At 37.9% G+C, this 12,702-nt stretch overlaps 1 protein-coding gene across 3 annotated transcripts in view; it reads left to right on the forward strand.

The window, feature by feature from the left end:
* The window catches only part of GOLGB1 (golgin B1), an 84,327-nt gene that overhangs the window by 48,193 nt on the left and 23,432 nt on the right, over positions 1-12,702 (forward strand). For all 3 annotated transcript variants that reach the window (XM_045583955.1, XM_045583956.1, XM_045583957.1), the window contains 2 exons: positions 2,874-8,047; positions 9,378-11,289. In XM_045583955.1, coding sequence (XP_045439911.1) covers positions 2,874-8,047; positions 9,378-11,289 — 7,086 coding nt within the window. The remainder of the gene's footprint in view (positions 1-2,873; positions 8,048-9,377; positions 11,290-12,702) is intronic.

The following is a 12,702-nucleotide window of genomic DNA, read 5'->3' on the forward strand; positions in this document are numbered from 1 at the left end:
TAAACTGTAGATATAGGGAGCAGCAGATAACATGACAGATAGATTGAAAAGAGGAAATAAGAATACTTAGGGTAAGAGAGAGAACAAAAAATGAGTTTGTTTTATTAAAGTCTTCTGGCAGGCATGATGCCTTGATCATATCAGATCTTTAATGTTTATATGGATGGAAAAATAGGAATGTGACATGAAGATATTACATAGGAACATTTTTTCCTGTTCCAAATACTACTTCTGGTTTGGGTCTCTAGAAATGTGACTGTGAATAATACAGAAAGTGAAGTTTTAAATGATTAAAAATAATGCTTATGAAAACTGATGAGATTACTTTTCATAGAATAATAAATAATTCTAAAATAATGAATTTTATTCTTAGTGGCTGAGAATGATACCAAGATTAAAGCTAATATTCACTGAATACTTACTATGTGCCAGTTTCTGTTAGTAGTTGGCAGAACTAAGATATGAACTTGGACAGTCAGGCTGCAGAACTTGTACTCTTGACTACTTCATTGTTTGACAATTTTCTATCAAATTGGAATTTTTTTTGCTGGAAGGAAAAGGTGTTATTGACAAAGGTGGAGATTTTATTATACACTAGAGGCCCGGTGCACAAAATTTTTTCACTTGGAGGGTGTCCCTCAGCCGGGCCTGTGCTGTCTTGCAGTCTGGAAGCCCTCAGGAGATGTCCGACTGACACCTTAGGCCGGCTCCCTAAGCCAGCAGTTGGACATTCTTAAAACTGCTATGGAAGTTGGAGAGGCTCCCACCACTGCTGCTGTGCTCACCAGCTGTGAGCCTGGCATCTGGCTGCAGTGCTCCCCCTGTGGGAGCACACTGGCACCAGGGGGCAGCTCCTGCAGTGAGCATCTGCCCCCTTGTAGTCAATGCACTTCATAAGAATTGGTTGTTCTGTTGTCGGGCCGAAACTGGCTTTTTGACATGCCTCGAGGGGTCCTGGATTACGAGAGGGCACAGGCCAGGCCAAGGGACCCCACCAGTGCACAGTCGGGGCTGGGGAGGGATGCAGGAGTTTGGCCAGCCATTGAGGAACCATGGGAGGGCTCCAGAGCGTGTCTGGTCCATCTAGCTCAGTCCTGATTGGCCGGACCCCAGCAGCAAGCTAAACTACCGGTTAGAGCATCTATCCCTGGCGATCAGTGCACGTCATAGCAATTGGTCAACCAGTCTACTGTCTGCTTCCTGGTGGTCAGTGCACAGTTGAGTGGCCTTAGCATATCATTAGCATATTATGCTTTGATTAGTTGAATGGACGACCAGAATCTTAGCATATTAGGCTTTTATTATATAGGTATACTGTTCCCAAACTCATTTAATAAAAATACTAATTAAATTTACTATGAGATTTCACTGATTTTGTTTTTCTAAAAAACAATTATAGAAGTAATTTATATGGATTAGCAGTTTAACACAATATATATATATATATATATATATATATATATATATATATAATTGTGTTATATATATATATATATATATATATATATATATATATATATAAAAAAGCCTAAGCCAGTGTTTTTCAACCTTTTTTGGGCAAAGGCACACTTGTTTCATGAAAAAAATCACGAGGCACACCACCATTAGAAAATGTTAAAAAATTTAACTCTGTGCCTATATTGACTATATATAAAGTAATTCTCTTGAATAGGAATCAAATAAACACAAAGAAAGTATTTTATAATTACTTTATTATGAAATATTAAGTAAACAAAATAGTGAAAAATTATAAAATTCTTGTCTTGTCTGCACCTACGGCACACCAGGCAACATGTGCCGCGGAAGAGCGGTTGAAAAACGCTGGTCTAAGCAACTGGCCAACCAGCCAACTGGCTGGTAGCTATGACATGCAATGACCACCAGGGGGCAGATGCTCTGACCTATAGCTATGATGCATACTGACCACCAGGGGGCAGATGCTCAATGCAGGAGCTGCCAAGCTGCGGTTACTTGGCAGCTATATTTCTTAGGTGACACACCTGGAACCAGAGAGGAAGGAGCCCGATTCTGGGGTGTGTCACCCGAGAACCACCCTCTCACAATCTGGGACCCCTTGGGTGATTCTGGAGAGCCAGTTTTGGCCTGATCCCCACAGGCCAGGCTGAGGGACTCTAGTCTTTTTAATAACAATAATCCCTATTTTGCCAAACAAGTCCATAATTTCATACGTAAGCTCCAGCAAGACTCATTTTTGATTATTTGATCCTGATCATTTATCTCAATCTATAGCAAGCCCTCAAATAATGTCATTTCATTCAAAGTTGTCTCATTATAATGTTGATAAGATGCCACAGGAACTTAACTCTTATTTATATCAATTAATCAATGGTAAAATTGGTTTCATTATACATAGTTTTGCCACAGTTCCAAGAATCTATCAATATCATGAGGACTTGCTGTACTCGGTTGAAAATACACTTTTCTATTAATAGCTCATTTTGGGTTTAGAAAATGAATTCCAGGATTTTCTTCTTGGTATAGGATAAAACAAAAATGTTATATAGTTCATGCTTCCCTTTTAATTTTTAAGCACTTCTTGGGGGAAGCAAGTAGGTATTTTAATTTGAACAAATAGTTTCCCAATAAGAAATATCTAGAAAATAAGTTCCAGCTTTTCTTAGGCCTTATGAATATTGCTTCACCTCAGTGCAGAAATGAGAGGGTGCTTCAGGAGTCCAACTTGGAAAATAAATACTGATTTAAAAAAGTATTTAGCAGTTTAATGAAAGGAAGAAGGTTTGGACTAAAAGGTTTCAGGTTTTGGAAAATGCACAAAATGCCATTTATTAATTAAACTATTTCTTATAAACCATTTGATTGAAGCTTTTTCTGTTTTTGTATTTTAAAAATAGGTCAGTATAGTTGATATTACCAGACTCAACAAGAGCAACTCTTCTGCTGAGGAAAGTGGACAAGATGTCCTAGAGAACACATTTTCTCAGAAATATAAAGAACTGTCAGTTTTACTGTTGGAAATGAAAGAAGCTCAAGAGGAGATTGCATTTCTTAAATTGCAGCTCCAGGGCAAAGGGGCTGAGGGGGACCCTGAGGTCCTTGACCAGAAAGAATTGAAACAGATAGAAAGTGAAGGAAAGCCTTCAGTTGCAATGGAAATATTACTTGAAGATACAGGACAAAATTTTCCCCCAATGTCAAATAAAGAGAGCAATCTTCCAGCAATTGAGAAAAAAGAGATAAGCTCTGAATATCCAAATAGAATATTTGAGGAAATCTCCTTAAATGACACTGGAATAGAATTTAAATCAATAAAACAGATTGATGTTGATAATTCCCATTGTGCTGTACCAGGCATTTGTCAGTATCAGTATGAAATGGAAACACTAAAAAGCCAAATTTTGGAGCTCAACGTTAGCTTTCATAAAGCAGAAGAAACATATGGGAAAAATTTAGATGAGAAAGCTAAGGAAATAAGCAATTTAACTCAGTTGGTTGAGGAGTTTAAGAAAAATGCTGAAGACTCCAACAGTGCACTCACTGCTTTGTCTGAAGAAAGAGACCAGCTTCTCTCTCAGGTGAAGGAACTGAGTGTAGTAACAGAGCTGAGGGCTCAGGTAAAACAACTGGAAGTGAACCTTGCAGAAACAGAAAGGCAACGAAGCCTGGACTATGAAAGTCTAACTCATAACAACTTGCTTACTGAACAAATCCACAGTCTCAGCATAGAAGCTAAATCTAAAGATGTAAAGATTAAACTTTTACAGAATGAACTGGATGATGTACAGCTTCAGTTTTCTGAGCAGAAAACACTGATAGAAAGCCTAGAGAGCCAGCTACAGAAGAAGGAATGTGAGGTGGTTGAGGGGGCAGAACGTCTGAGGGATATCACAAATAAGATGGAAGAACTTTCACATGCTCTTTTGCAGAAGGAACTTGAAATAGCAAAAATGGATCAACTCTTACTGGAGAAAAAGAGAGATGTAGAAACTCTCCAACAAACCATTGAAGAGAAGGACCAGCAAGTGACAGAAATCAGTTTTAGTATGACTGAGAAAATGGTTCAGCTTAATGAAGAGAAGTTTTCTCTTGGGATTGAAATTAAGACTCTTAAAGAACAGCTGAATTTATTATCTAGAGCTGAAGAGGCAAAAAAAGAGCAATTAGAAGAGAAAGAAGTTGTTTCTGGTCTTAAGCAGCCTTTTGATGAGTTGAGCCCAGCAGGGTTAGTAAGTAAAGAAGAACTTCAGCACGAATTAGAACTTGTAAAGAGAGAAAGTGAGCAGAGAAAGAGAAAGCTCCAGGCAGCTCTTATTAACAGAAAGGAACTTCTACAAAAAGTCAGTAGATTGGAAGAGGAATTGGCCAAAGTGAAAGATGAATCTAGGAAAGAAGTCCCATTCAATGAGAACGAGAGGAGAGAAATAGAGAAAGATAAAGAAAATAAAGAAGACTCAGAAAAATGTTTTATTTCTAAGTGCCAAGAAATAGAAGTTTCTTTAAGACAGACAATATCTGAGAAAGAATTAGAACTAGAGCATTTAAGGAAGGATTTGGAAGAAAAGGCAGCAGTTGAAGAAGAGTTACAGGGTCTGATCAAACAGATGAATCAGAACTTCCAAGATAAGATAAACCAAATAGATTTGCTCCAAGCAGAAATCATTGAGAACCAAGCAACAATCCAAAAGTTAACCACAGGTAAAAAGGATGCAGGTGATGGAGGCTCGGCAGAACCTGTAAAAGAAACAGTTGTGAGTAGTCCACCTAGTGTAGGAAGTGGAGAACACCGGAAACCACAACTGGAAGCGAAGTTATTGAATCTTGAAAAAGAAAAGGAACAACTTCAAAAAAAGCTACAGGAAGTGTTAACCTCTCGCAAGGTGATTCTTAAAAAGGCACAGGAGAAAGAAAGACATCTTAAGGAGGAACTAAAGCAACAGAAAGATGACTATAATCGCTTGCAAGAACAGTTTGATGAGCAAAGTAAAGAAAATGAGATCATTAAAGATCAGCTAAAGCAACTCCAGATTCAAACAAGGGAATCGGTAGACCGAAAACTCCCAGGCACTGACCAGCTGGAACCAGGCTCTCCCACTCAAGGTTTAGAAGAATATTCATCCAAAGCCATTGTGCAGCAACCTGCTGAACCCACTTTAGAATCTGACTTGTGCCGAGACTGGCCTCATCCTGGAAATGCAAATGCTCTACAAGACAATACTTCTGTTGCCCAAATCAAGACCCAGCTCAAAGAAATAGAGACTGAGAAAGAGGAGTTAGAATTCAGGGTTAGTTCTACAACAAGAGAACTTACTAAAAAATCAGAAGAGGTATTTCAACTACAAGAGCAGATAAATAAACAGTGTCTTGAAATCCAAACTCTGAAAACAGCATCCCATGAAGCTGAAGGCCACACTGAAAGCCTAAAACAGGAATTAGAAAGCACTCAACTAGAAATTGCTGGATTAGAACATTTAAGAGAATTACAGCCTCAACTAGATGAATTGCAAGAACTCATAAGCAAAAAGGAAGAAGAAGTTAGATACCTTTCTGGACAGCTTAATGAGAAAGAAACAGCTCTTACTAAAGTACAGACAGAGATAATAGAACAAGAGGACTTAATTAAGGCTCTGCATACACAGCTAGAAATGCAAGCCAAAGAACATGATGAAAGGCTAAAGCATTTACAGGTGGAACTTTGTGAAATGAAACAAAAATCAGAAGAGACTGGAGAAGAAAGTAAAGCAAAACAACAAATACATAGGAAACTGCAAGCTGCCCTCATTTCCCGAAAAGAAGCACTAAAAGAAAACAAAGGTCTCCAAGAGGAGTTGTCTTTGGCGAAAGATACCATTGAACATCTCACTAAGTCTCTGACAGATTTAGAAAACCGAGTTTCTGCTCAAAACCAAGAAAAAGATACATCCTTAGGAAAGTTAGCTCTTCTTCAGGAAGAAAGAGACAAACTTATTGCTGAAATGGACAGATCTTTAATGGAAAATCAAAGTCTCAATGGTTCTTGTGAAAGTCTAAAATTAGCTTTGGAGGGTCTTTCTGAAGACAAAGAAAACCTAATGAAGGAAATTGAATCTTTGAAATGTTCTAATATTGCAGAAAGCACTGAGTGGCAAGAGAAATACAAAGAGTTACAAAAAGAATATGAAATTCTTCTGCAGTCCTATGAGAATGTTAGTAACGAGGCAGAAAGGATTCAGCATGTGGTGGAAACTGTAAGGCAAGAAAAACAAGAGCTATATGGCAGGCTAAGAAACATAGAATCAAACAAGAAAGAGCTGGAAAAGCAGTTGCAGGAAGCGCTACAGGAAATGGAAGAAATGAAAGAAAAGATGAGGAAATTTGCTAAATCTAAACAGCAAAAGATCCTAGAATTGGAAGAAGAGAATGACCGACTTCGAGCAGAGGCACAACCTGCAGGAGGTACATCTAAAGATTGTATGGAAGCACTTTTTTCTTCCAATTCCAACATGAAGGAGGAACTAGAAATGGTCAAAACAGACTATGAAACCCTTTCCAAGGAGTTTGAGGCTTTAATGACTGAGAAAGACTGTCTAAATGAAGAAATTCAAAATTTAAAGCGCAAGATAGAACATAATGAAGTTATTCTAGAGGCTCCTGAGAAACCTGATAACCAGATGCATATCATTGAAGAGGAAAGCCAGTCTGTCCCAGGTGAGGCTAATGAGGAAAACTCTTCAAGTAAGAGTACAAGGCCTGATTATTCAGAATCCATTCTACCAGATACTAGTGCCAAACCTGATACAAGTGAGAATGTCAGCTCACATGATGAAATTAATAACTACCTACAGCAGATTGATCAGCTCAAAGAAAGAATTGCTGAATTGGAGGAGGAGGAACAAAAAGAAAAAGAATTTAACCAGACTTTAGAAAATGAGAAAAATTCTTTACTGATTCAAATATCAGCAAAGGATGGTGAACTAAAAGTGCTTCAAGAAGAAGTAACCAAAATAAACCTTTTAAATCAGCAAATTCAAGAACAACTTGACAGAGTTACCAAACTCAAAGAGACAGCAGAAGAAGAAAAAGATGATTTGGAAGAGAGGCTTATGAATCAATTAGCAGAACTTAACGGAACCATTGGGAATTATTATCAGGACGTTACAGATGCCCAAATGAAAAATGACCAACTAGAATCGGAAATGCAGAACCTTAAAAAGTGTGTGAGTGAATTGGAAGAAGAAAAACAGCAGTTAGTCAAGGAGAAAACTCAGGTGGAATCAGAAATCCGAAGAGAATATTTGGAGAAAATACAAGGTGCTCAGAAAGGACCTAGCAATAAAAGTCATACTAAGGAACTTCAGGAACTGTTAAAAGAAAAACATCAAGAAGTAAAACAGCTTCAGAAGGACTGCATCAGGTACCAGGAGAAAATTAGTGCTCTGGAGCGAACTGTTAAGGCCCTAGAATTTGTTCAAACCGAATCCCAAAAAGATTTGGAAATAACCAAAGAAAATTTGGCTCAAGCCAAGGAACTCCGCAAGAAGGCAGAAACAGAATTAGCTAGCTTCAGAGTACTGCTAGATGACACTCAAAGTGAAGCAGCAAGGGTCCTAGCAGACAATCTCAAGTTGAAAAAGGAACTTCAATCAAATAAAGAATCAGTTAAAAGCCAAATGAAACAAAAGGATGAAGACCTTGAGAGAAAACTGGAACAGGTAGAAGAGAAACATCGGAAAGAGAAGAGGAATATGCAAGAGAAACTGGATGCTCTGAGTAGAGAAAAAGGCCACTTGGAAGAGACATTTGGAGAAATTCAGATTACTTTGAATAAGAAAGACAAGGAAGTAAAACAACTTCAGGAAAACTTGGATAGTACTGTGGCCCAACTTGCAGCTTTCACTAAGAGCATGTCTTCCCTCCAGGATGATCGTGACAGGGTAATAGATGAAGCTAAGAAATGGGAGATGAGGTTCAGTGATGCTATTCAAACTAAAGAAGAAGAAATTAGACTCAAAGAGGAGAATTGCAGTGTTCTAAAGGATCAACTTAGGCAGATGTCCATCCATATGGAGGAATTAAAGATCAACATTTCCAGGTAAATTATTATTTTTTTCTCTTCCAAATGTAATTAAAGACTAAATATGGGACTGATTTTGGCTTAAATTTCTCTCCCCCCCCCCCTCTCCTGCCTTTGTGCTACAACTGTATTAATATGAAAAATTCATGTCTGTCTGCTTCTCTTCCCATCTTTTTATTGAGCGATCACCTATATTTCTCCCTTTCATTCATATCTATTTCCACTACTCTGGATTTATACCACAGTACTCCCAAATCATTGCCTTAGTTTCCCAATTATATGATACTCTCTTTTCTCTTCCTCATATTCCACATCAGTTCATACTACATGTTTATTACAGTCATTTTCTTCAAACTCTAATTTTATATCACTTTTCAAATTCAAGAACTAATAATATCCCCCACTCTTCATACTACTCCACTTTTAATAGTATCTTTTTTCTAATTGTCTCTCGCAAAGAGTTTTTTTTTTTTTTTTTTAAAGGGGTTAGCCATTAGCTTTTCTAGAGCAAAGTAAACTAAAATAGTAGAAAGTATTACTTTCTACAATGTCTAAAACAATGTCACTAAATAAGCAACATACTTTGGAGTTTATAATTTAAATGTGTGCTTTTAAAATATATTTGTATTGATTTCAGAGAGGAAGGGAAAGGGAGAGAGAGAAATATCAACAATGAGAGAGAATCATTGATTGACTGCCTCCCCACTGGGGATTGAGCCCACAACCTGGCACGTGCCCTGATTGGGAATCAGACTTTGACCTCCTGCTTTATAGGTCAACGCTCAACCATTGAATCATGCTGGCTAGGCTGGAGTTTATAATTTAAACTAGAGGCCCAATGCACGAAGATTCATGCAAGAATGGGCTTTCCTTCTCCTGGCTGCTGGCACCACCTTTGCTCTATCCCAGAGCCATCTTTCTGCCTTTGCTCTGGCCTGGTGCTGCCTTTCCTCCTTCCCATGCTGGCCACAGGCCTGGAGTGGCTGGGGCGGTGTGGAATGCCTATGTCCCACCCTGCCCCCTGGCTGCTCAGTCCTTATGTGTGCAAATTAACCTGCCATCTTTTATCAGGTTAATTTGCATGCTCACTCTGTTGAACGTTGTGAAGGCACGGTGTCAATTTGCATTTTTCTCTTTTATTAGTATAGATACCTGAATTATGTGGTGCAATATACCTTTAATACCATAATACAGAGTACTTAGTATTGATAGAACTAATATCTTTGCATTAAAATGATGAACACCTTCAATTATGAATACTCATTTACAGATCTGAGTATATGTTGTCATATGTATTTTTTAGTCATCAAAAACCTTTAATTTATGACCTTTTTTCTTTTTCTTCTAGACTTGAACATGACAGGCAGATTTGGGAGTCCAAGGCCCAGACAGAGATACAACTTCAACAGAAGGTCCGGGATACTCTGCAAGGGGAAAACAAAGAACTTCTGTCCCAGTTGGAAGAGACTCGGCATCTGTACCACAATTCTCAGAATGAATTAGCTAAATTAGAATCAGAACTTAAGATTCTCAGAGACCAGTGGACTGATTTAAATAATTCTTTAGAAAACTGTAAGGAAAATAAAGAAAATTTGGAAGGAATCATAAAGCAGCAAGAGGCTGATATACAAAACTGTAAGTTCAGTTATGAACAGCTAGAGACTGATCTCCAAGCCTCCAGACAATTGACCAGTAGGCTGCATGAAGAAATAAACATGAAAGAGCAGAAGATTATAAGCCTGCTTTCTGCAAAGGAACAGGCAATCGAAGAAGCTGTTGCTGAACTGCATCAGCAGTATGATAAAGAAATTAAAGAATTGGAAAAGCTGCTGACCCAGGAGGAAGAGGAGAATATTGTCTTAGAAGAAGAAAACCAAAAAGCTGTTATCAAAACCAACCAGCTGATTAAAACACTGAAGACTATCAAAAAGGAAAACATACAGCGGAAGGCTCAGTTGAATTCCTTCGTTAAATCTATGTCTTCTCTCCAGGACGACAGAGACCGCATAGTATTTGACTACCAAAAGCTGGAAGAGCGACATCTCTCTGTAATCTTAGAAAAAGACCAGCTCATCCAAGAGGCTGCTGCTGAGAATAATAAGCTTAAGGAAGAAATGCGAAGCTTGAGAAGTCATATGGATGATCTTAATTCTGAAAATGCCAAGCTAGATGCAGAACTGATCCAATACAGAGAAGACCTGAACCAAGTGATATCAAGAAAAGACTACCAGCAAAAACAACTCATTGAAGCTCAAGTTCAGCAGAATAAGAAGCTGAAAAATGAGTATGCTAAATTAGAAGAAAAACTAAAGGAGTCTGAGAAAGCAAAGGAAGAACTGCAAAGGTCCTCTGTTGCCCTACAGGAGGAGAATCAAGGTTTATCTAAAGAGGTTGAGAGCTTGAAAGTATTTATAGCCCAACTAAACAGAGAATTGACAGCCTTGCAAGAAGGCGGCACTTTAGGACTATTACAGGCCCAACTAAAAGTAAAAGAAGAAGAGGTACAGAGATTAAATACCACTCTTTCCTCCTGTCAAAATAAAATTACAGAACTGGAAGAGGAATTGGTTCATGTTCAGATGGAAGCTGCCAAGAAAGTAGGTGAAATTGAAAATGAAATGAAGAAAAAATTAAAGCATCTTCATCATGATGCAGGAATAATGCGGAATGAGACTGAAACAGCAGAAGAGAGGGTGGCAGAGCTAGCAAGAGATCTAATAGAGATGGAACAGAAATTACTCATGGTCACCAAAGAAAATAAAGATCTCACAGCACAAATCCAATCTTTTGGAGGGTCTATGAGTTCCCTACAAAATAGTAGAGACCGTGCCAATGAAGAGCTTGATGAACTGAAAAGGAAATATGATGCCAGTCTGAAAGAATTAGCGCAGATAAAAGAACAAGGACTCTTAAGCAGAGAGAGAGATGTACTTGTTTCTAAACCTGCCTTTCCAGTGAATTCCACTGAGGATGACAGCTTGCTTCACCTTGAGAAACTTAACCAACAGCTTATGTCCAAAGATGAACAACTACTTCACTTGTCCTCACAACTAGAAGTATCTTACAACCAAGTGCAGTCCTTTTCCAAGGCCGTAGTCAGTCTACAGAATGAGAGAGATCACCTGTTGGATGAATTGGAAAGATTCCGCAAGACAGAGGAAGGGAAGCAGAGGGCTGCAGCCCAGCCTGCAACCAGCCCAGCTGAAGTGCAGAGTTTAAAAAAGGCTATGTCATCACTCCAGAATGACAGAGACCGACTGGTGAGTGTGCAGTTTTCTCTTCTCTTGAGGTTTTTGAATCTTTCTTTAAATTTCTAAAGAAAACAACACAATTATTTTACGTATTATTTGGGCACTGAGGGGCAATATGATATATCCCACAGATTCTCTTTGGTCTTACTTAGAGAAACACAGAAACATTATTTAAATTACTTTAAATCTGTCATTACCATTTTTTTTTAATTACAAATTTCCTTTGCATAAAACTCTCCATGGGTTATTAAAAAGTCTAAGAAATGGAGAGCTATTGTATATCTTTTATACACACAACACACATGGAAATGTTTCTAGAATTTGTCATAGTATATTTAAATGACTGTTTAGTAAAGTTTTATTTACTCACTTTCCTGTAATACCTAATCTTTTTCAAACAGAGTGAAAGTAAGGAGGATTTCTAATCCTAAATTATGCTGCTGTTAGTAAAAGCCGGAAGTTAATCTTTTATTCTGAATAAATCCATGTCATCAAGATTCAGAGGCAGAACTGACACTGTTATGAGCCAAGCCAGGTTGTCCAGGGGATTCTACTTCGTGGCATTACTATCTTCACTTTCTTGACCGTTTCTTCACTCTATCAAACCCATGTACTTAGGCCAAATAGGAAGTAAAAGCTTCAAAAAAAGCTATATATTTCCATTTTAAAAAGTGACCCATGGCAGAATCTGAAAGTTTTAGTTTTTAAGATTAGCCTTAGTGAAAAGATCATTCTCTTAATTAAAAATCTTATACAAAATTTTCTTTTTCTTTGTAGGCAATGTGTTTATTCATATTGCACTTAATATCCAATATTTATGGACAGTTTTTTTTCTTTTTGTTCTCTGAACAAAGCCTCCCACCCTTCAGCAGTGGCTTTGACATCAACACAATTTATGTATATTTGTTTATATTTTTAAAATAGTTTGAGTTCAGCTGACTTTATCCTAAGAGCTTTATCTTTTATCATTGCTTTCAGAATATAGATGCAAAAAGTTTTTTACCAGAGCAGTATATACTTCAAAGCTGTAATTAATACCACCCAGGTGTTAATTATCTTCTAAATCAAGATGTTTTTTTCTGGAAGCTCTCAGGATAGATTCTGAACTAACTGTTTCATTCATTGAATTGCTTTACCATACTTATCATATATATAAAAAAGCCTAAGTGACCAACCAACCAAATGATTGATTGATTGCTAATAATGTGCACAGACCACTGGGGGCAGATGCTCAATGCAGAAACTGCCTCCTGGTGGTCACTGCGCTCCTACAGCCAACCTCCCATGACCGGCCCTGACAGCGCACAAATTCATGCACTGAGCCTTTAGTCTATTATAAACACTAGAGACTAAACTTTGTATCTCTCATCACTTGTTCATTGTTAGCTGCTGGATATTTACAAGCCAAGCTGGCTTTTAAAA

The sequence above is a fragment of the Pipistrellus kuhlii genome, unplaced genomic scaffold, assembly GCF_014108245.1.
Source record: "Pipistrellus kuhlii isolate mPipKuh1 unplaced genomic scaffold, mPipKuh1.p scaffold_m20_p_2, whole genome shotgun sequence".
In the NCBI taxonomy this organism is placed as follows: Eukaryota; Metazoa; Chordata; class Mammalia; order Chiroptera; family Vespertilionidae; genus Pipistrellus; species Pipistrellus kuhlii.